Genomic DNA, 24811 nt, shown 5'->3' on the forward strand with positions numbered 1-24811 from the left:
CTCTTCAGCAGCAAGTAATTCCTGCTCCTGCCCCACTAAATCCAAGGCTTGCTAATCCACTGAGTTACGGCTAATGAGACCGACGGGAGGTAAAAATAATCCAGAAAATATTAATGTATCCCAGGAATTTACCTCTTGAGATTTCTGGTTTTGTGAAAAAACAGTTTCTTCTGATTACATTTATCTGGAAGGAAAAAAAAAAAAGCCCAAACTATTTCCCTTGATGCCACTCCCTCCGTGGAGTGCATGGCTCCCTGGGGCAGCCTACGAGATCCGCCCCTGGGCCTGGCATCCCTTCACTGCCGCAGGCCTCTCCACCTGCCTCTGTTTTCCTTTACACTTTCTGCCCCAGATCAACAGCCCTGTACAGAGGTTATGAGCTATTGGGGTGGGGAGTGTAGGTCTCCATCCTTCATTGACACTGAAAAAACGGGGGGTGGGGAGGGGGATGGAGGGTTGGGTAGGGGAAGAAAAAAAGCCCCACTTGCCTGGAGCTGTAGCTAAACTGTATCCAGGCTGTGTGGTTGGAAATGTTCTTGTGCATTGGTGTTAGCCCGTGGTGGGAAGTTGCCTGTGGGGAAAAAACCCCCACCCAAGTTCTGCCATATGAACTGATTGCCAAAGGCGTGAGACTGGACAAAAACTAGGAGTCCTTTTGTTTCCTCCCGTACAAACTGTGCCATGGGGTTTCTGTGTTGGTGACTGAAACGGGTCAAACGTGAAAGTTCAGGGAGATTGTGAAGAGCCCAGACTGGAGTTTGCTCATCATGAGAGCAATTAGAGGAAGACTGTTCAAAGGTATCTTTGTGGTGGTATCCGGGTGCGTATTTATAGCAGTCAGCCTTGTAAAATCTCATCCTGCACTTTTACCAGTGTGTTTAGAAAACACCAACTCAAATATACCAGGTTGCTTGGAACACAGAGAGGCTTTCATGTGGAAAGCTACTGTCTTCCTCATGCCTCTTTCTCTAGGTGAAGGAAGGTTTCTAGTAGGAATTTCAGAGGTCTGTGTCTCTTCCCTTCACAGTGGGCTCCTAGGAGCTGTTTTGGAAGACGTTAAGCCACCTCACCATGCTGTATGGCAAATGTTCAGGAGATGACATTCTTTTTAATCTGTTTTGGTGGAGAAGGGAGACAAAGCTCAAGAAAACGGAGATGCCTTTTCGCTTGAGTGAACGTGACCAGGTCACAGCTGCTGTGCAAATATCAGAAACACTCAAAGGTCCAAATGCAAACAAACAAAACTATTTAACTTGGAGGAGTTTATGCAACTGATGTTTGTTTTTCATCCTCGAGAACTAATTTTTCCCTGGGGCTTTTTACCTCTTGTCTCTGGCCTCCAGTAAATCTGTGAAATGAAACTGAAACTGGTTTGAAGATGGAATTTTCCCCCTCCCTTTTTCAGTGAAGGTGTATACCCATGCTTTAGTCTGTTACCAACCACAGCAGCCTTTCTGACTGCAGAAAATGTCAGGGCACGGTAGGGCGAGGCCTGAGGAAGAGGAGAAGTGCACTTGGCAGTGCTGCACTGGGGTTGGGCTGTGCTCCTACCCCAGAGCCCACGTCCACCACCTTCAGTCTTACACCCTCTCCTCCATAAGCTCCCTATGGGGACTAGTCGGAGCTCCTGATGGGCTGGGCTCTAAAGCCTTCCATCAAGGATGTGCTTAGCAAGGATTTGCTCGACAGCAAAAAAAGTTAAGCAGGCTTTGAGGGGAGAAAGGAGAGTCCTGGGAGGGAGCCGCGCCTGGATGGAGAAGTTCTGTCCAGCTTTGAGCTTGCCCTGAGGTTAAACATTAGTGGCAGGCACACTAGTTAGTTGTTTGTTGTTTTGCCTTTAGTTAAACTGTGGCTGCTTCTCTGAAACCCACGTTTCCAAAAAACAAAGCAAAACCCAACCGAAAGGGTTCAAGCAATCCTGCCGAGGCGAGCAGAACACCTGGGCAAAGCCGAGCCTGGTAGGTGAGGTGAGTTAGTTAAACCCAGGCAAACGGCTGCCGGGTCCATCGGCGCTGCTGCCCGCCGGCGCCGTGCCCCTGGGTGCGCACTCCTGTTCCGCTTTTGCTCCCCTAAGGTGTGTGGAGGGAAAGGCCCGGAGTGCGAGCGCTGACATGGGGGAAACTTCTGCCACCTGAAGGAAACAAACCTTCCCCTCATTTCAAAGGGAGGGAGGCACCAGGCATGTCTCCCTGCTGACGTCTCGCTCAGGGTTACGCTCTGCAAATTGCGCAGTGGTTTCCCGAGTCCCTGCTCCATACCTAGGCTGGTGTTTTCAGTCTCTGTTCCGATGGCCAGGCTCCAAGGTGGCCCTTCTCCCAAAACAAAACACCAGTGTGCAGGGATGCATTAAAGCGCTGCCACGCTTGCTGGGGGAGAAGTTTGCCTTGGCTTTTTGAATTACATTGAGAGCACAGGCTCTTTAACAGAAGAGAGGAGGGGGAAGGGTTGTTTTTCTCGCATATATTGTGTTTTAACTCAAATTATGTAGGCAAAAAAAGCCTCTTCCCATGCTGTCGCTATGGCTACGGCTCGGATCATTGTGTGGGAGCCTTCGAGCAGGAAAACACCAAGCGGAGAGGGGGCGGTGAGCCCTTCGCTCCTTCTTGCAGCTGGGTACAGCCCCCTGCTGCATCCTCGGGCCACAAATTTGTCGGAGGTGACTTTTCTGTCCCCACACGATGGGAAGGTGGGAACACTGCAGTCGCAAAGTCTTCGGCTGACTGGCTTGGCCTGCGGAGACCTTCCCTTCCCGAGTCATGAGCTTGAGGGTGAGAGCAAGGAGGATCTTTGCACCTCACCTCCCGGGAGATGAGATGCTATCAGCACTGTCGGTAACACCTGCTCTCTAACTCTTCCCCAGAGGCAGGCATGCTGCAGTGAGGAAATGGGGTGACACTTCCGTACCTGCAGGGCCCACACAAGCCCTGTGCGTGTGCTGTGATGGATTCCCACTGCTGTGATACGGGTGACCAGGTCAAAGCCTACTGGTATTGCTTAGCCCCGGTCACACCTCCCCACTGCTGCCTGGTGGTGTGATCATTATACCAAAACCTGAGAAAATCAAGCTGGGTGAGGTTTCTCCATGTCTAAACCCATGGAGAATACTCAGCTGTACATCTCGATTGTAGTTACAGGATCACTGTGGTCCTCCAGTAGCTCAGGAAAAAGTTGTTGCCGGAGTTAAAAGTTGGTCTTTCCTTGAGCCCTGGCATTACCACGTTACTCTCCTGGAGACTCTTACTGCCAGAATGTTTCTGATGGTTTTAAAAGCCCTACCTCTTATCTTGGTAGGATCTCAGTGAAAGTCACATCTGAAAGGTTAGTCCATTTTCTTTCTTTTCATGGGTGAGTGTTTTAAATTATCACAGTCGGCTAGAAAGGGCCTCCTTGTTTTGCACTGCTTCACCTGCTTTCTGTGGCTCGCTCAGGATCTGTTTCAGCAGGATTCATTTAGAAAATGCACTGGTAAACTGTCCGGGCAGATGATGAACAAGACACGGTAAACACTTTTAAATTGATTGAAATTTTGACTAAGCTGCTTGCTTTCCTAATTATAATGCCTAATTAGTTAGCTTGTTCCATTCAGTCATGCAGCTTTGATAGCCTTATTGTGCTCCAGAAGTCTGGGGCCTGAGATTTAAGCAGGGCTGTCCTAGATATCTAATGAACTGTTAATGTGAAAACAAAAACATTCTTAAACAGCTCTACTAGCAATTACCTTCTGGACGGATACACCGAGCCAAAAGAACTACCAATAACTCCAGGACAGATTCCACTACGACTGAGATGCACCAGTAGGTTCCTGCAGCTCACTGAGCTACCAGTGCAGTTAGCACAGCTTCACTGATGAGAAGATACGCCACCCTGACACTCAGCGAGAGCTGCTGGAGACCATCTCACCCTTCCCATACTGCCTCCAGTTCTGGTTATAGGGCTGCTTCATCATGTGGGCTTATTCTCACCTCCTTTGGCCTGCAGAACTACAGCAGTGAGTACAAGCTCAGCAAGAGCAAGTAGGGCAGTTTGGAGCCCTGCAGTTCATCTCCTGTCCAGTGAGAAACAGGGATTTCTGTTCCCCTTGGGCAGGGAAGGAATTTGAGCCTTAAGCTCCTGCACGTGGTTATGGGCGGTCTCACAGCTGAGGTGCTGGACAGACATGGGGAGCATCCAGAAATGATGATTTCTTTATGCAGAACCTGATCTGCTACCTCAGGGTTATTTCTGCACCAGATTCTGGGCTCAGTCCAGCCCGTGTTTGTCCAACCACTTGGGCATATGGTACCTCCTGCTCTCCTCCAAGAGCTCCTGTGCTTCTTACTGGCTTTCTCATTCCCAAGGCAACAGCTGAGCCCTATCTCACACCTGGTCAGAGCTGGCACACTGCTGCCAACCCCTTAGCAAAAACCAAAACCAAACCAGTGTTTTGTGCTAAACGCCCTGCACAGCCTGCTGCTGGTGCTAGGCAGAAGGACATCTCATCCTTAAAGTTAGGTTAAGGTTACACGTGGTTGAAGTACTCATTGCCCACTCCTCTCTATGATGAGGAGACATCTTCCAGCTGGCATGATTTATGCAGCAACCAAAACCAGTTTAAAACCTAATTTAAACCAGGGCACATTACAAGGCAGGTCAGTCTCTTCCCTGCCTTGGATGGGGAAGCAGCACTGGCCAAAACAAGCCTCGTATTGCAGGGCTGTTACAGAGCAAGAGGAGCTCTGTGTGAAACTTGCATGTGCCGGCTTCCACCAGCAACCTGAGACAGGCAGACGCAGCAAGTTCACTCCCAAGCTGATCATAAGCAGCAGAGGAGCAGCGCTGGTTGCACAGACTCCTGCACAAGGGTTTAAACACCGAGGATCAGAGCTTTTCACCACTTCGTTTCAGGCAGCTCAGACCCCTGCTCCCAACTCCACAGCACTGAAGCCCACAAAACACTCCATACAGCTCTGTTAAGATCCCATACCTAAATGCAGATTACCAGGAGGCAAGATTGACAAGAGGAAGGGCTTTTTTGTGGTTTGTGAAAGGTACTTTCCCCTGCTCACAACCGTAGTTATTTATGTGCTTTAGGCTTTGAACTACAGCCAGCCAGCCACCTCTTCCTGGCTACACCCTCCTGGCCAAGGTGCTCTGCAGTTACCTGGCAGTTCCAAGGAGACAATGCCACAAGCACCAACTTCTCTAGAGCTGCTTTCTAGAGCTAAGACAAGCTGCCCACTTGGAAGACTTCAAGTGTGAGCCAACTGTAACACATTCACTGTCACATAACATTGACCAGACGGGACACGCAGCAGCACCCAGAGAAGAGACTCATCTGGAGCCCCTCCAACTGCTCAGCTCCAACACAGGCACACAGAACTTCACCCTGGGTCATGCTCAAGTACACTCTTCCACCTTTCCAGAACCACCAGAAACCATGCTTTACTCATGGAGGTGTTGGGAGTGAATTCGGGAGGTTTTTGTTAATTTGCATGTTACCTAACTGAAAAGTGTGTGTGAGAATTAAAGTCACTACTGTTGCCATGAAGTGAAAACACTGTTTATTTTTACAAAAGGCAATAATTAAAACAAACCCTACCAGTGTGTACATTGTACACATTTGATTGACACTTACAAGAATGAAGTTTCCATATACAAAGATTACAAGCCCACACTGGTAAAGGACGCACACAGGAGCACGTACTGGTACTTCACAGATGCCTGAACTCCGTTTGGATCAGGGAGTAGGGATTACTCTATGGCCACACCTGCATAGCATTTTCATTATTAGCATCCACACTACTTTTATTCTACTACAGACTGTACACCAAAAAGCAAAGGAGTTTATTCAGAGAGCACATGCATTCGCTGGGAGAATTTATTAGCTGGAATCCTCTCTCACTCTTCTGTTGCCATCTTCAAAAGATACTCTTTGTCGATTTTGAAGAGCCTCCACCCCTCCTCGGTGGACAGGTCGGCGGCACCCCTTCTCTTGTAGAACCTGATGGATGGTTCATTCCACTCCGCAACCAGGAAGTGCATGCTGCTGCAGCGGCACTTCACAGCGACCTGCAGGGACGGGCAGCGAGACCTTTCACACAACCACCACAGATAAGCCTACAGAGAACTGGTCAGACTACTCAGCAACTGAATCACAGAACTGTAGGGGTTGGAAGGGTAGACCTCAAGAAATAAGGAGTTCAACCCCCAAAATTTGACTGACTGCATCACCCCCAAAATTTGGTGACTGCATCACTGAAGTCATCAAGTTCACTCTTGGCGGTCACTTCAGCATTTGTCACTATTTCACAGACTCCAGACAATGTTTTATGCCATCTAGCATCCTCTTATCTCCCTGTGAGTAGTGCCAAAGGAGCAGCTCTCATGCAGTTAAAAGAGCAATAACACTGCCCTGCCACGCGTCCTCACTCCTGCTTGTCCACAGACTTCTCACTTACACATACCTGACTCAAGTTCTTCAGAATTTCTGATCCAATGCCAAGTCCTAAAAAAACCAAACCACAAAAACAAAACAAACTTAAGTTTCTTGTGTGGTTTTGTCAGAGAAGCCCTACAGGATGCAACTCATCTAGTTCTGCAATACATACCTCTGTACTCAGCCATCACATAAAAATCTTCCAGATACAGCAGTTTTCCAATCCATGGATCGTACGTGAAGTAATACATGGCAAAGCCCACAATGCAGTGTTCTGAAACAAAAGCCTTAAGTTTAGCTAGCCTGGATTTCAAAGGCAGAAATATCTATTCTTACATGCATGTTTAAACATACATATTCTCTGTGACATGCAGACCTTTGCTATTAGGTTAGAATTAAGAACCAAGTTTTACAAGCAAGCACACAACTGAAAATACGGATTCTTACGGACTTGTGTCAACCTAGCAGAATGAAGCCTGCCCTTGCCAGACTGTGACAATACTTCTGAGGATTTCAGAGTAAGTGCTGAACACAAGGCTTTTTTTCTACAAACACATTCCCTACTGATCAGTATTTCCATTCTGGTATACAAGAACTTTACACAGCAGCTCACAATTTAGGCAACTGCTCCACTTCTGCCTCCTTAGCGAGCAGAATAAGTCTATTGAACAGCAGAGAACACAGATCTTTCAATGTCTGTCCCTCAGTAACTGTGCTGTGGGAAGGCATGCTCACAGGCCACCTTTATATCAGCATTTCCAGCACCTCAGCTGGGGCTTCCACTGAGAGCACCATGCTGTTTCTTGACCTTCAGCACCATAAAGTCAAGGTAAGTAAATCTGCAGCTTGTATTACAATTCTGTGGCTTAACAGGGAAGTGAAACCCACTCAAACCTACACCTGGAGTATTTTAGTTGTCTGCCCTAACACTCTGCACATACTGTAAGAGAAGCGTGCGAACAGGTTTCTGAACTACTGTGTCTTTGGTAAAGGTTTGGGAATAGCACTTGTCCCTGTAGACCTTACCTCATATTATGATCATCTACTTTATTGTGTAACGGATCTTTTAGTTACCTCCCCGCCCATCCATGTACACAGAAGGGCCATGTACATGGCGAAGCTAGAGACTGTAACCTGAAGATTGGGGACAAATTAAAGAAAAAAATGTGATTCAACAGGATTACATAAAGGTAAGTCAGGGTCAAACAAGAAAAGCCATTTAATTAATTGGAGTCAAGTACATAGTTATACCTGATCTTCCCACGCCTCCAGGATTAGCAACTACTTCAGCAGAGTATCACTATATGTTACTGCATTTAACAGTTAACCTGTTCCTCCTACCCCAGTCCACTGGTGGAACGTTCTACGTATAACCAACAGCATTAAGCATCGGATGCATCATTTAGCATCTAGAGCCAAGTATCGGGAAGCCTCACCTTCAGGTGACCACTGTTCTTTTGGCACCTCCGCAACCAGACAATGGTAGAAAGGGTGCTCGCCAAAGCCATCCTCTAGCAGTTCTAGGAAGACACAGCAAAGGGCAACCTGAGCTACGGATACCATCACCCGGCCGCCAACCCGGCGGTGAGCAGGGCCGCTTTTATACCTTTCTCAGTCAGCACCACTTGATCCTCCATGTCCTCGTACTTGGCCAGTTCCTGGAAAAAAAAAGCCGTGTCGGCATGGCAGCGCGCTCTGCCCGCAGCCGCTTCCCTATTGGCCCTTCCTCCTCTCCCCTCACCCCCCCGGCATTGCGCAAGAGCTTGTTTTTCCCTCAGACGGACGGGCTGAGGTGCCCCCCCTCCCTCCCCGCCCCGCCGAAGGCAGCCGATCTGCCCCAAACCCGGCCGCCCAGCACGGGAGAAACAAGTGTCCGAGGAACCCCTCCGGTCCCGCCGAGCCCCCTCCCCATCAGGGACGGGACGGAACGACCCGCCTCGCCGCCCACTGCCCCCCTCCCCTCACCTTAATCAGTCGCAGCAGGTCGGGGCAGTCCTCAGGACGCGCGGCGCGGATACTGAACGAGGCCATTTTCGACGGCGCTTCCCCCTGCGGCCCCCTCGGCTGACGAGTCCCCGATGCGTGAACAGGAGGAGCAACTGCTTCTTCATTCGTGTCCCGGGCGCGGCGGCCACCTGCGGTCAGTCAGGCTGCGAGCATGTCCCGGCGGCGATGAGCAGACAGGCGACTTCCCCACCAGTTCCGACCTAGCTCCGAGTCGAAATACGCGAGGCGAACGCTCCGCGATCCTCATTTATAGACGCCCGCGCTCCGCCTCTCCCCTGACGCGGGCCAATGGGAGCGCCTGTGGTGCTCACCCTCAGCCAATGATGGCGCCCCTCCCCGGAATCTGGCCTCAGCCTGCCAGCAACAGCTGGTGCGGGCTGTCTCGTGACTGCCCCCCCCAACCACTGCCCGCCCGACCCGCGCCGTGGCGCCCCCTAGCTGTGATCGGGCTGCTCGCGACCGGGTTAGGCCCCGCCCCGCCTCCCTTGGCGAGGAGGGGGGCGGGGGGGGGAGGGCGGGAGTGAGGGGTGTCACGCAGCTGATGGCGGGTAGTCTGCCCTCGCGCCCGTTGGGGCTGCGGGCGTCTGGAGGGGTTCTGTCTGGAGGGGTGCTGAGCGCCGCGGCTCCATCTTAGGGTCCCCGGCACCGCCTAGGTCGCCCGCAGTGGTTTTTACCGAGGGACGGGGAACCGAAACCGCCTGTGTAGTTGCTTAACAGACTACGTAGTGGTCGGCATCACACCGTGCGTGGCGGAAGGGGAGCCTGGTAGCAATGTGCGGCCCTGGGCAGGGACGTCCTGATGGGAAAAGGCTCCAAACATGAAAGTTTCGTTTTGGGCTTGTGCTGTTTTCCCCCCGTGACGTGCCCAGTAACCAACCCGGGGTGCCAGCACGACTGGAGAGGAAAGGGTAGCGCTGGGATAAGCAGGGAGGACTGGAATGTTTTCAAAGCAGGAGGGTTCTGCCATGAGGGTGGCGGCGGAGGCACCTTCCTGCCAGGCACCTGTGTCCCTGAGGGGAGAGAGGCGGCCATGGCGGAACAAATCCCATTTGAATAAGTTCCCCAAAATGGCTTTGGAGTATGAAGAGATGGAGGAATTACCCCAGCCCAATTCCTCCTCTGAACATGGCCTACAAGACCCAAGCTGCAGGCCGACAGCTGCATCCTGAGCTAGATGTGGGTTTACCGACCTACCAGCTAGGCCACCCAGGTTTTCTTTTCACCCTCTTCTATAAACTGCAACTATCACGCCCATGTCCATACTTAGGTACTGTAAGCTACCTAAGTTACATTTTTCTTAATTGATTTAAGGTTGATTGGGATATGGGATGACACGTCATGCTACTGCTGACGAGCACTGATCCTTAAAACCCAGATTCCTGGATTTCCCAAATCCTCTCAGAAACAGTTGCACTCTTATTGTTCAGCATATCCAGCCTCCTACAAGGTTCACCTTCAGTTAGGTAGAAGGTTCAGTGTGGAACATGATAACCACAAGAGAACTGCATAAAGAAGTGTGCGCTCTGGTAGCTGGTGTTAGCCAAGAAAATCCTTTGGTACACTTTGACAAAGGGCCTAGGGTCCTTGGAAGAGTAATTTAGGATTTATGCAAACACCCTAACTGCCTCAGTTTACCCTCTAATGGGGGCAGAACCAGAGATGCCCAAAAAGAACAGAAAGATTTCCAGAACACAAAGCAACAGCCACTGGCTGTTAACATTCGTTTCAGGAGTTACGGATCTGGAAAACCTTCAGAACAGGGCTTTTGGCAGGGAGACAGAACCTGAATCAACTAGCAAAGAACAGGCTCAGCCTAACCACATAGATTTAATAAGTATACATGTTTTTCAGTCTCTAGAAATGATCTGACTAGGATCAGAAATGGGGAATACTGTGTTGTGTCAACTCTTTTTTGTTTTGTATTTCACAATGAGGAAGTCATGCTGTCAGGAAACCTGCTGTTGTGTAAGAGCAGAAAGTGCGTGGTTTCTTTCATTCTCAAGTCAGGAAAGTCATATGATTTTAGAAGCTGAAGTTTCAGCAAAAAACCATTTGCCTGGTTTTGAAAGGCCCACTTTAACTTCATTAGAAATACGGTGATATTATAATACCTCAGTGAATATGGTTCACTGGAGTTTGCTTTCAAATTCGCAAGGCAGAAGAAAAATACTCAAAAAAAATCCCAAAGTATCAAAAATAGTTTCATGAACCAACAGGAAATGCAGAGAATAATTACAAAAGTGTGTGGGTATATATATATATATATTTAAGATACCTAGTTCTCAGAGACTACACTGTAATTATTTATTTATATATTACTAGAGGGTTTTTTTTCAGAATAAGTAACATTAATAGCAATGGTAAGAATATTTTCTGAAGAGGTTATAGATCTTTTGTGGCTGAATTGGATTGATGTGCCTTGTACTTTAGCAGCAGCTTCTTCCTTTCGTCTCAGGTCTGTTCATCTTTGAGCAGGTTCCACAGCTTTGATGTAGCTGAGGTCAGTGGTCATATCTCTAATGACTTGCATAGGGCTTGGATTTTACCCTTGAGTGGTAAGCCCATTTATCTGCGCTTCTCCTGGCGGGGATGAGTAGCAAAAAGGAAACCTGAAATGGATCGAGTTTTAAAAATTATGCAAATGTATTTGCTGGAAAATGGTAAGGAAACATGTTCAAGGTAACCCAACGTTGAAATAACCTATCATAGCAAAATACACGCTGAAGTCTGGGTTAGCCCACTCTTCCTCTCTTACTGTCCAGCAGCTTCTTCCATGCAGACCCTGCTGACAGTGAATCCATTTGCATTTCCATCAGGAGAGTTGGTGCTTCAGTGTTGGTGGGGTATGAATTGTTAGAATTATCTAAGAAGACCACACGCATTGTTCGTCCTGTTCTCATTTTATCTCCTCCCTAAATCTTACTTGTGAGTGGAGAGATAGAAAACTTTGTGCAAAATAGCAAGCAGCGCTTTCTTTTTTAGCATGCAACAGGAACTGGTACCAATAAAACACTGCATATCGTACTGAGGCACGTTTTCCCCACATCCTCTCCAGAAATAGAGGTCCTGTCTAGTATCAAAATGGCCACACTGGTTCCTCAAGATCCTTTCACGGCAATGCAATGGAAGGATTTATTCAGGGAGTTATGGGACCTGGGCTGGACACGTGTCCTCATAACATTTTTATTTGCATCTAAATTTCTGAATGTCCTATTTTTTTGGAGGCTGGGCAGAAAGGCCCAAAGTGGGCAGCAGTCTTCTTTTTTTACTGTTCAACTAATCAAACTCTCTTCTCGTATCTTAATTTTTGATTTCCTCCTTCGCTTGGAAGATTCCTTGAATTCCTGTATGAATGCCCCTCTCATGCCTCGAAGGTTTTGCTTACAATAAACAAAAGAAGGAAGGAGAAGAACTGCTTACTCCACATTAAGATGCAGTGGGTTAATAATTTTTGATTAGGCTATTAAATGTTCTCCAGGAATCCAAACGGTATCTCAAAATTGTATCTCCTGGCACATCTCTGAAGCAAAAGACAGAAAATGCAATTAATATTCAGTGTTGACCTGTGATTTCTCCAGATTAGTCTTTGGACATCGTTCAGGATTCTTTTTGCATCTGCAACTGAATCATTTCTTTCTAATACTCAGAACTTGCATTGCCATGAGGTCACAGTTGCTTCCGGATTTTTTTTTCCAAGCAACTTACAGTTAATCAGCAATAGGCTGTACAGAGGAAAAAAATAAATAGCAATTTCTATCAGATTAGTACAGGATAGTAAACAAGTATTGCAGTAGCACCCCTAAGAATTCAGGGCAAATGCAAAATTAAGAGTTTGATATAATAAAACTATGTGAATTTCCATATGCTGGGTATCAAAGCACAACAATTTTGCACTATTATCTTTGAAGACGTATTTTAGGTCATCAGGACCCTGCTCCTGTTAACCGATACGTCTCATCTGTCATTTGTAATTATGCAGTTTGATTAATTTGGGACTTAGACATAACCAGTTACCTGCCTGCATCCACAAATCACCTACATGATATATGCAGATAATTTGGGGTATAAAAGTTATAGAAAGGAATGTTGGGGGAAGGGGTACTGAGGCTAGGCCTCAATTTTGTAACTTTGTGTTGTGGGTACAGCAGAAGTCCCTCTGGCTCCGGCCCTGTGCAAATACTTAAATTGGAGTTCTGGGGTGCAGCATCTCAGGCTCTCAAGAGAAACACAGGGAATATGAAGTTTTATTTTAAACTGATGGGGGTTCACTCGATGAGCAGGCACTTTTACATGTCACCAGGACTATTTTGTCCTCCTTGGCAAAGCCTTTTGCTCTGTCCTGAGACGGTTTTTTTGGCAGCACCTCGCGTTTCGAACCCTCAGCGCGCACCCCTCGCCAGGTTCCCACATCTTTTTTCCCCGTGACCGGATGAACGAGCAGCTTTGCAATCACGCTCCCGACTTTCTCCTCTAAAGACAGATGAATTCCTCAATTACCTTCCCTAACAGTGCCACCAAGTGACCGGACAGGGGAGAAAGGCCCTGTGCCCCGGCCCTGTGCCCCCCCTCCCCGCGTCCCGGTTGCTCATAGCCCGCTGCGGGCCCGCCGGCTCGGGGAGCGGCCTGCGGGGTCTCGGCCCGGTGCCGCGGCACCGGCCCCTGCCCTCTTCCAGGCAGGGAGAGAAATGGGGTAATTGTGGTGGGCTGGTCCCGGCATTTGGCCAGGTGCCCCCTCAGAGCCGCCCTGTCACTGCCCGCCTCAGCTGGGCAGGGGGAAGGAAATACAATGGAAGGCTCCCGGGTCGAGATAAGGGCAGGGAGAGATCACCCAACCGTTACTGTCACGGGCAGCACAGACTCAACTCGGGGAAACTAATTAGATATATTACTCATCAAGGGAGAGTAATGAGAAATAAAACCAAATCTTAAAAAAAGCCATCCCCGGAGCCCTCTCTTCTTGGGTGTACCTTCACTCCCAATTTCTTTCCCCTCCCCCAGAGCAGCACACGGGGGCGGGGAATGGGGGTTGTGGTCAGTTTATCGCACCTTGTCTCTGCTGCTCCTTCCTTCTCAGGGGGAGGACGCCTCACACCCTTACAGTGCTCCAGCCCGGGGTCCCTCTCGCGAGAGACAGTCCTCCATGAACTCCAACATGAGTCCTTTCCACAGGCTGCAGTTCTTCGAGAGCTGCTCCAGTGTGGGTCTCCCATGGGGCTACAAATCCTGCCAGGAAACCTGCTCCAGCCTGGCCTCCTCTCTCCACAGGCTGCAGGTCCTGCCAGGAGCTGGCTCCAGTGTGGGTTTCCCACAGGGTCACAGCCTATTTTTGGGGCATCCACCTGCTCCAGCACGGGGTCCTTCAGGGGTTGCAGGTGGGTATCTGCTACACCATCAACCTCCAGGGGCTGCAGGGGAATCTCTGCTCTGGTGCCTGGAGCACCTCATGCCTCTCCTTCTTCACTGACCTTGGTGTCTGCAGAGTTGTTCCTCTCACATATTCTCACTCCTCTCTAAGCTGCAATTGGTATTTGTGTTGCACAGCGAGATTTTTTTTCCCCTTCTTAACTTTCTTACCCCAGACGCACTACTACCATTGATGATGGGCTCAGCATTGGTCAGTGGTAGGTCCATCTTGGAGCCAGCTGGTATTGGCTCCACTGGATATGGGGAAAGCTTCTGGCAGCTTTTCACAGAAGCCACCCCAGTAGCCCCATGATACCAAAACTTTGCTATGCAAACTCCATGCCTCATTAAAATCCACATTCATCACAAACTTCAGTCACATTGACAACAACAAAAAAGAATTCCCCACACCAGATTCAAAATAACATCATCACAGCACTGAATGACAGTGGACAATTCACACACACACAATCCACCCCTTATCCCTTCACAATGAGGATGACAGAAATTCTCCACAATCATTCCAGTCTCCAGCTACATTCTGTCCATGTTTTGCCCATTACCTCTCCCAATTACCATCCTTATCTCAAATTCCTCATGCCCCACACTGGATGTCAAAAAGGACTGTGGTGGGCTGCCCCTGGCTGGAGGCCAAGCTGTTCTATCACTCCCCTCCTCAGAAGGACAGGGAGAGCAGAAAAAACAGACTGAAAGAAAAAAAAAAAACCCACAAAGAAAGCTCCTGTGGGTCAAGATAGAGGCAGTTTAATAAAACCAAAAGGTTGTGTGTGGAAGCAAAAGAAAAGCAAGAGAGTTATTCTTTACTTCCCATCAGCAGGTGATGTCTGGCCGTTTCCTGTGAAGCAGGGCTTCAGTAGGCATAGCAATTGCTCCAGAAGGCAAATGTAAACAATGAATGCCCCCCCTGCACCCCTGTCCCTTTCTCTCAGCTTTTATGGCAAAGCAGGCCCCATACAGTATGGAATACCCCTTTGATCAGTGGGGCCAGCTGTCCTGGCTGTGTCGCCTCCCAAGACCTTGCCCATCCCCAGGCTACTGCTGAGGGGGAAGTTGGACAGACCAGCCTTGGTGTGTGCCAGTGCTGCCTGGCAGCAGCCACGACACCGGTGTGTCACCAACACCTCGCTGGCTATGGACAAACAGCACAGCGCTGTGAAGGCTGCTGTGGGGACCAGCCAGACCCAACACAGCGTTATAAATAGATAACTACAAAAATCGCGGTGTTAATGAAGAGCGAGTCCCACGCCGGTCCCTGGGCCTACCCGCTCTGCCGGGGCCCGCCCGGCGCCAAACGGTCGCCGGCGGCCTCCATCCCCGCCCCTGCGAGCGACCGCGCCGCGCGGGGCAGAGAGGGACGGAGGGACCGCCGGCCCGCCCCGGTGTGGAAGTCGCGGTGCCTGGCAGGCGGCCGGGGCCTAGCGGTACCGCGCAGCGGCCCCGGAGCCGCCCCGGGGCGGGAAGGGCGAGGAGAGACGGATCCGAGCGGCCCTGCGTGTGGGGAGCACGTAGAGCATCGCGGTGGAAGGGCCGCGCACTTTCTGTGCCGGGCGAGCCGCGAGTCTATGGTGCTGGAGGACCGCGTGCCTGGGGCAGGCGTGGCCCCGCAGGCGCTGGGCGAGTCACGGTCCCGCTGACGGTCCCGGCCCCGGTCCCAGTGGCGGCGCGGCGAGCACCATGCTGGCCACCCGGTAAGGCTGCCCGCGGCGGGGCCGGGGGGTAAGGGCCGGCCGGGAGAGGCGCCGCTCCCTGAGGGGTGGAGGCGGTGGTTCCCCCCGCGGCGGGCCCCGCTGCGCGGCGGGGCCGGGGAGGTGGGGCAGGAGGACTACGGGCCGCTGCCGCCGCCCTGCCCGGGCGGGGTGCGGCGACACGACCCTCGCCGCGGGGCTGCCGTGCCCTCGCCCGTGCGCGGGACTTGGTGCATTGGTCGGCGGGGCGATGCCAGGGCGCGGTGCCCTAAAGCTTCCGGCAGTATGGGGCTTCGGGTGATGGCGCCTGGCCGTGTCCGGCGGGGCTGCGGGCTGGGCCGGGCGGGAATTCGTTTGCGGGCTGTGCCGGGAGACACGGGTCGAGGCCGGGAGCAGCACCGGGTCCAGCGTTTTCCCCGTCACCCTTCACGTAGTCGTGGGCACACGAGAGACTCTGCTGGCATCTGAGGGGGAGTTTCTGTGTGTCACCTTTTACTCCCTTAAGTAATCCTGCTGTACCTGCAGGCAGAGGAAGCTTGCCTGTATATGATAGATGTATGTGTAGATGTGTATACACGGCCTTACTTTTCTGCCCCCGCGCCTGGGGATGTGTCTCTCTTTTTGAGGTGAAACACCCACCTCAGCTGAAGGAAAAGGACAGGCAGCCCGTGTGCCTTGTCAGGATAGCGCTGCGAACTACCTCGAGGAGTTTCACTCCTGCTTACCCTCTGTGTGTTTTTGTGTTACCACAGTTCTGCTTGCCTAGAAGAGTCGTGCTGGCTACTACCTGGTTTGAACACTTAGAGAATTGCTGGGTGGATTAACATTCTTTGAAGGGTTTCATGGTAGTCCTTTCATGCTGAACAGCTAAGCAGATTATATCCTGCGCTTTAGGCTTGTTGTGAGTTGCAGCAATGATGAGATGTGGAGAAGACCAGGTTGAGCTGAATGGGACTGTTGGAGAGTGCCTTGTTGTGATATGCTTCCTGGGATAGTCTTATCTTCCACAGCTATTCACACCAGCCAAGTGCAGGAGAAGCGTATGGTTAGGGTCATGGATGATTTCTGAGGTGCACAAAGCCCCTCTCTGTGCTAAGATATCTACAGGGTAAAAGCTGATGTTAGGCCTAAGTTGTTTGACACAGGGCTTCTGTGTAGTTGTTGAGAACAATTACCCTGGCAAACCATTCTTCCTGTTTTAAGATATGGAGAGGTATCAGGTGGAATTTCAGCTGGCTTGAACTGCTGTACTGATAGCGACTGGCTAAAAATAAGAAGTGGGGTTTCTAAAGTAACCAGTGCCATTCCAAAAATAAAATCCAAGTTATTTTAATGCTATTAGGTTTAATGACTCTAAATTCTCTGCTCGTAGGTTGTGCACCATGAGGAAGCTTCCTTCTGTTCTGGCTAGGACACTCACTTCTGGCACCAGTGGCTCCTCAGTGCTTCCTGACATGTCTGAAGGTAAAAAACTTGGCTATACTTTGGAAGATTTAGAAATGTTTCTGAGGAGTTTATTCTTTTAGGTGTGACCCTTCATGTGTTGGTATGGTTTGGGTAACGGACATGCCCTTGACTGTTAGTTCATAGCGTAAGTGTTTAAGAAGGAGCAGAAAATCACTGCATGTGTTTGGAAATTAATGGCATCAAGTATCTATAATCATTGAAGTTGTGGATTTAGGGGCTCATCTGGGTCTTTAGTCTTGGAAGAGCATGTGATTCCTGTCTAGAGGGACAACTGCTTCTCCAGTTGGCTCTGGAGAGAGAGCATAGTACAGATAGCTTCTACAGTGACTGGAGAGGATGGCCAACAAATGGAGGAACTGAGTGCAAATAATATCTTGCAGAACTTTTAATGTTCCAGTACTCTTAGTTTTATAAATTTAGATAAATCTTTTAATCAGATCAGCTGCACCAGCTTGTGAGCATGCCCTTGTCAATAGGGCTTTGTGTTGAAAGATGATTTGGGCACTCTTAACAGTAATAAACTCTAATGTTCCTGGTTTAGAAGCTGTTATTTTTTTCTTCTTGCAATCTAATCCCATGTACTGAGAAAAGAGAGGAGGAAAAGAGCTGGAAACAGCTACAAATAATTCCTTCATGGAGTTCTCCTTGTTTCTGAGATTGTCTTTTACACATTGTTCTCTACATAGAAATCCCAGGTCAGCCAGTAAAAGAGAAAAGGAGGGTTATTGTTTGTTAGGCTTTTTTTTTAATGGAAAGAAACAAGGATACAGGGTATTGCTTAATCACAAATATTACCCTGTTCTTCCATTTGGATATTTTTATAATGATACCACCTCGAAGGCCAGTAAAAATAGTGAAGCAGTGAGGCCACCCTGGCCTTGCCTCTGATTGTTTCCAACGAATGCTGGTATTTCTTGGACTGCAATAACTGTAAAGATTCTGTTCCAAAGTTGTAACATTTAAATAACATTGTGCAAACTTTTGCTGATACTTAAACTGGTTTCCTTTAAGTTGGTATACAGGTGTTCACAAAACACTAAACACTCTTAGCTTTGGGTGCCAGTTACAAGTGCCCTCACTTCTTCTGTGGCACTCCCAAAGGCAAGCAGCACTTTGGAAGTTTCCTCTGAGGTAACTCTTATCCCACTTCCTGAAACAATCCTCCAGATATTCTTTCTGAAGTTAGTAGCGTTTGTCAGCAGCACATGGTGGCACTGAGTTAGAAAAGCGGACTGAGATTCCACTGCAAGCAGATAGTCACAGAGCCAGTAGGCAAAGGGACTGGGAAGCTGGCTTTGATGGGAAGGACTGACTCAGTTGGGAACACACAGATGCTGACTGTAAATCAGGCAAGGTCAGGTTGCCTGCAGTTGCTTACTAAAATGAAGGAAGCGGTGTGTAAGTGGACCTCAAGGAGGTAGAATAACCAGGTAACCCCATAATAAGTGTAATTCCCATAGTTTCTTTTTAATTGTTAATCTAATCTGTGTTTTCCGCTCCACAGGGCACTTACCCATTCATGTGAATAACGGTGTGTAGTGGTAATCTGGTCATATTTTAATATTTGCTAGAAGACTAAACTTCCTCAGCTACTGTTTTTCCTTACTTCAGCGGCCAGGGAAAACGACTGTTACTCTTCTGTGCCGGCTTGCTTACAGCCTCTTTGCCTCGGGTGAATGCCTCTGACCTCACTCCTGGCCGTGGTGTTGTACTAGGTCTCTGTGGGCACACTGTTTCTGGTGGTGTGCCAGCTAACACGCTTCCCAGGGGCTTGTGGGATGCAAAATCTCTTCATGTAGCAGCTCCTGCAGCACTTAGCTTCATTTTAGACCCGTGAATCTGCATCTTTCGCTGCTCCAGACCCAGGTCTATACCAAAACTGGGGGTAAAACACATCTCAGTGGTCTCCCCGAACCTGGATACGGCCTGGGGACGCTGGGCACAAGGAGCCACAGGTCTCATTGGCAGAGATGAATGCAGTGGCCTCATCCAGTGCACACCACAGTGCAGATAAACTCCGGCCCTGCTGCTCTGGCATTAATGATCCACTGATGACAGCTTAGGAGATACTGTGAAATAGGCAACATGATAATGGTGGATAGACCCCATTCACTTTTTGCACGTTTAAGACATTTGCCAAATAAGAAAAGAGGGTTTATGGATTTTTTTGCTTAATTACGTACTTAGATTTTTGTTGTAAGTTAACTGATACCTAGAAGAACAATAAAGTTTTTCCAGGGGGGAGAAAAAGAGAAAAACTATGTACTTATGACCCTGTAAAATGGACTAGCTCTAGCTTGGCAACATTTTAGAAACACTTTTACACTTTTTTTGCTTTCATTGTTAAAATTATGTGATCTCAGCCTGGCAAATGTTTACTTGTATGTCTAAAATTGAAATCAGAAGTATTAAATGGGACTAACAGCATATACACATGTTTGCAGGTTTGGATTCAAGATTTTTTTTTCAGAGTTTTTTACCTCTCTCAAGATGAAAAAGAAGATGAACTTAATTTAGACAAAGTGCTTTTTATTTCCTCCTCCATCCCAGCACAGCCTGCACACTGTTGGAAAATCGAGGTTTTGTGTTCTAGAAGCTGTAACAGTGTTTTTGCTAACACTGTGTTGGTCCAATGCATGCTATGGCAGCTTCACAGGTGGCGTGTGAGTAACAGGAAAGTAGTACCTATTCTGTAAACAAGCTCCCTGCTGATTAAGAAAAAAACAATCAGACCTTTTCCCCTTTAAAAGAAAATAAAATCAACTGATTTTTCAATCAGTTTCTTTCACTGAAATTTGTTCTTAGAATCAGTAGTGGAACTCTTCTAATTTCAAAGCGTCTTTTTAGCCTAATTTCCTAAAGAAATGAGCCCTAAGCAATCTATTTTGTCACTGTCTGCCTATCTTCTTGTCCCCCTCTTCTTCCAGAGCCTTGTGTTGCTCGATGTCAGCCAAAATAGATGAGCACAAGTCTCAAAGAGAACCGTGTTTCCACAAGCTTTTTGAAAACTGGCTTCCAAATCGGAGGTTTGTTAAGGTGCCAGTGCTGGGGTCAGCCATGGACTGTGGTGTTTGCTGTCAGCTGGCAAGTGACTGGGATGTGGGATGTATATGCTGGCTGGCAGCCCCTTGCCTGCCTCTGGGCTAACCACAGGTCATGCTGGAGCTTGTAGACAGGCAGACAGTGCAGGAGCAGGCTGGGAGTGCAGGGATGGGAGCTGAGGGTGTTGGAGGAGAAGGAATGAGAAAGGGGAAGTTCAGGGTGTTGTGGTGACAGCTGTGGGGAGGTGGTGGTGGTGTGGGGGCTTGGGCAGGAAAGCAGCAGAAACTGAAGTGACGGTGTGGGGGCAGAGCTGAGTGCATCTGGCTGACAGAGGCGTGTGTGATTTGAGTACCTGGGATTCAGGCTCTGCTCGCCCCAGGGTTCACAGGACATCTTGAAAGATGCCAAGCTGGATGATGTGTAATGAAGGATCAGTTTGTGAGTCACCAGCCTCTTTCTTTGAGGGCTGCTCATGCAACTTTGAATTTTTTTGGCAGCCTTTCCTTGATGTGCCCCTAACTATTTTGTCCTAACATTTGAGCCCCCTTGTATAAAAAAATCTTTGTAAATAAGCAAGGAATCCCTACTATACAATTCCCAGCTTCTGTTCTGAGCTTGGGAATTGCTGCTTGTTGTCAGGTGTTTCCAGGTAGCATACATTCACCTGCCTGCCAGCGATGGAGGCATTTGATAGGTTTGATGGGACACTTAAAAGCCGCATCTGAGGAAAGAGTAGGAACACTGCTTATGCAGATCATTCATGAGATTTAGGAAGAAAACATGTGCAGAACTAATATTAACTCTGATAGTGCTAACAGTGCCAGAATCAGTTTTGTAGGCCTGTCTCCAGTGTCCTGCCACTGTGTTCTTTGAGGCTGATAAAATTTACGCTATCAAACCCTGCTAGTGTAGGACTATTTAAAAAGTACTCCCCTTGTTTCCTGTCTCCCAGCTGTACCATTCCTTTTCATGTTCTTTATGACTTTCTGATCTGTGTTAATTGCCACAGTTTGTTTGTGTTTAGGCTGAAATATTTTCACATCAAAATTCCTCAATCTGATCTTGAACCACTGTTTCAGTTGTTAATTAGCATCACAGGTGTTTGATTGCATTAACAAACACTTGAGATGCCTTCTTTGTTGGCTGCACACAGTAAGCTACAGAATCATGTTACTCAACCCATTATTGTGATATGCCTACTAACAGCATCTGTGAATTTGGCTAAACCTTTGTTTCTGGGCTGCTATTTGCATGAATTTGCTTAATTTTCCTGTTCTGGGATGAGGATTGTGCCTTTCAGCACCAGGCAGCCTCCCATGCATCTCTTCCAGAACTAAGCTTCTTTTGCTTTGATTTTTTTTTTTCCAGTGCGGAGCAGATTGAGGGATATAGTGGGAGCATCTACCAACTGGAGGTACAGTGTGCATTAAATGTATTTTGCTTTGTTTGTGAAACCCAGAGAGAGCTCAGCGTTGTGGTGGTGGAAGTTAACAATGTTAGCTTGCTGACTGGGGAAGGAAAAAGATCCAGCTAAAAAGTAGCACAAGCAAGGTCTCTGAATTGTTACTTTGTGGATCACAAACTTCTGAGACTTTTTCTGCCAGAAGATCTTGAGCAGCAAAGGAACAAAATACATGAGCTTGCTGCTCACAAGATTCTCCTGTTAGTTTTGAGTCAGATGGAAGTTCAAGAGCTGTAGAGTCTGACTGGAAATGTTATGGTGCTGTTACCTTTGGACTTACCTGTTGGTGGATTACTCAAGCAGTGGGTTTGTCCTGTGCTGGGTTCAGAGGCAAGAGCTGGTTCAGCACGAAGCAGGCTGCATTACAATCGGCCTGGCAGCACCCATGTTGTTTGGAAAATTGACAGCTTGAGGTTTGTGTCTCCGTAATCAGGAGCATGTCGGGCATTTCTTTGCTCCTCTGTTACTTAACTGTAGATTAGTTTACATGCAGTTTGATGTTTTGGCTTCATGCAGGTTACCTTCCTCCCCCTTCATTACACTGAATAAGCCAGAACTGACTGTAATCCTCCTACCGTTAACGTTTTTGTTAGGTCAGCTGAAAAGGGCTCTAAGAAGTAGATTTTTAAAAAAGCCCTTCCTGCAGCCCAGACTGGCTGGGGAGGGAGCATGCCATATGGAAATGTCATTCAAGGATTGAGATTTGAGAGGGGTCTGGTCAGGTCTGATCTTCCATCCGTTTTGCTTCCCCCACTGCCCTCCCCCCGACTCCAGGAGAGCAGACCAAAGCCAGGACCACCACAGCAGTGTTTCTCTTAGATAGGTAGGGCTCTTGTGCTTTGTAAAATACAGCAGAAATGGTTAGTGGAGTACCGTATGCTTCAACTGCCATGGAGAAGTAAGGCCAAGGAGCCCAGAGCTGAGTGCTTGAGAAGGGTGGGTTTGATGTGGGGGTCGCCTGGAGGATATGGATCTTAGTCTTTGAGCATTCACACTTTTAAAATGGAGCCACAAAGAGTAGATAGGCATGGAGACTGAACAGCCAGTGCTTTAATCAAGTTAGACCACAGAATGACAGAAGAGGACAAAGCTTGATAGCATAGCTTGATAGGAGTGCTGAGATGGGAACTAGGGAGGGACATTGGAATGCTGGGAGAGAGAAGAAATGCAAGGAAACTCTGCTTCATGATTTCTCTTCTTGTAAAGGCCAGTCACATTTTGTAATAGAAAGAAATACCTTACTTATATATTTGTTCAAGTTTTGTATTTGAATTGTAGTTAAAACTATTAATCTGCTCATTGCTAGTTGTAGTATAGATAGAGTTGTGGCCATTTCAGAAATAAGTAATGTGACTTCTTAGAGTGCTTAGGGCAGGTTGTAGTGAATACTCAGGTGAAGTATTGTTACTGTATGGCTGGTCTGTAACAGTATTTATCCCATGGGAAATGTGACTGCTTTGAGCCTAATATTTCTGTGTATTGAAGAGTACATTCTGAAGCTGAAGTCAAGAGGAGTTCTGCTGCTGACCTCAGAGGAGCCAGGATGGGACTGGTGAAAACAGAATATAGATGAATTTCTATTGTTTGGTTTCTGCGTATTTTTGATAAATTTCTGCTTTATTCTCTGATTAATTTCTCTTAAACCTTTCACTGAAAGACCTTGAAAAGAGATCTGTTAAAAAGCATAAAGGTGCTTTGTCTCAGACACTGCATCTTTCCTTACTCATCTAGTATATTCTGTTCCCATGCAGTGGCATAACTTCAAACATTAACAGTTCTCTGGAGGAGGTTGTTACCTTTCTAGTTTTTCTCTACGTTCTGCCAGTAGTCATGTTGGCCTCATGAAGTAAACCATATTTAAAGCAAACAAAAAAACTAACTGAAGTTTTCTGCTAGAATGTCACTCTTTTTTATCATGGATCAGTCATGTTTTCCCCAAAATTATTAAACAGAAAAGAGGGAATATATGTATGTTGAAGCATGACTGCTTTGCACCCCTCTTCTCCCAGAAATAAAACTCAAGCCAAAAAGGTCTTAATCTTAAATGACTAGCACCCAAAACTCATCCAGAGTCAAAACTTAAATTTTCTTTTTGGTGAAAAGGTTTTTTTCTGTTGTTTCTTTTTTTTTTTTTTTAATATTAGTTTTGTTAAGCACAGCGACACTCAGATCTCATCAGTGCAGCATGTGGTACTGGATGAATGGCACATGTCCACAAGCTTAAAATTTAAGTTTGGTTACTGAAGTGTTTCATGCCTTCTCTTCCTCTATGAGACGAATCCATAGTTCTGCACATTCTTTGGCTTCATACTGGAACTGCTGCATGTGTAACCCTTTGGTTTTAAATGCTTTGTTACTGATTCTGGGGATATTAGGAAATAATACTTGCTTTGTTCAGTTCAGTCAGGTTGTACGTTTAAGGGGAGGGGACTTTGGAGGAACAGGTAAGAGTGAACGTTGGGCAGGTGTGTTCCCTCTTGGAGATACCTGTGCAAGCAACCAGTGTGGTAGATCAGAAAAAAAAAGAAAGGTGACATTAAGTTGGCCCTTACTCCCTTGTGAGAGGTGCAACCCCTCTGACTTGGTGGTGCTGGAAAAGCAGCTCTGGAAGGGTAACGCTCTCTTTTCCGTATTGCTTCTTTCCATAACTTCCCTGTATGGTCATAAGACAGCTGGGTAGGATGAGAGAGGGAAATAGATGAATTTTCCTTTTCTTTCAGTTTGCTGATGTAGCGTATTCTGTATGAGCTGATGCTGTAAAGGAAGAAGTCACCTGTGGATGTTAGCAAGCCTTAGCAGATTCGTTCTCTCTCTGCTATCATTACTAAGCAGTGCTATGCATCTGCTTTACTTCTTGGGACAGATTGTAAGTTGACAGCCAGCCCTTTAGAACTGCCACCGTAGTAAGAGTTGTGATAGTGTAGCTATGGAAGACATGGATATGCCCAAAACCTCACACCTGAAATTGTCTGATTTGTTCTTTGCAAGGGGAACCATTTCAGTAGCATTCAAAATTAGATAAATTTTGTTCATTTCTTTAGTGCAAAGTATCTGCTTGCCACACAAAACTATTTAAAAGTATTCTTCAGTGATCATGCTGATTATGTGCATTTCAGATATGCATATCTGATTATATGCATTTCACTTTCCCTTCAAGGCACGCTTACTGTGTTTTGCTATTTTTAATTACATTTCTGCTTTCATTTTGATAATCCTCAGCATCACATCTTGTAGCTAGAGTTGCAGTTCTGTTGTCAGGCTCCAGATAGAGTTTTGCTTTGGACTTCTTTTGTTTTTTTCCTTGCCAGG

The 24811-nt window shown here is 47.7% G+C and overlaps 1 protein-coding gene across 1 annotated transcript; it reads right to left on the reverse strand.

The window, feature by feature from the left end:
- Positions 1 to 5523: 5523 nt before the first annotated feature.
- SAT1 (spermidine/spermine N1-acetyltransferase 1) lies at positions 5524 to 8630 on the reverse strand. The gene is made up of 6 exons (XM_084276069.1): positions 8381 to 8630; positions 8022 to 8073; positions 7852 to 7935; positions 6588 to 6689; positions 6444 to 6484; positions 5524 to 6048 (listed from the first exon to the last, which is right to left on the reverse strand). The coding sequence occupies exons 1-6, from the start codon at positions 8444 to 8446 to the stop codon at positions 5878 to 5880; spliced, it is 516 nt and encodes a 171-aa protein (XP_084132195.1). The 5' UTR covers positions 8447 to 8630; the 3' UTR covers positions 5524 to 5877.
- Between the last annotated feature and the right edge of the window lie 16181 nt (positions 8631 to 24811).

Source organism: Gallinula chloropus (genome assembly GCF_964237585.1).
Source record: "Gallinula chloropus genome assembly, chromosome: 1".
Classification (NCBI taxonomy): Eukaryota; Metazoa; Chordata; class Aves; order Gruiformes; family Rallidae; genus Gallinula; species Gallinula chloropus.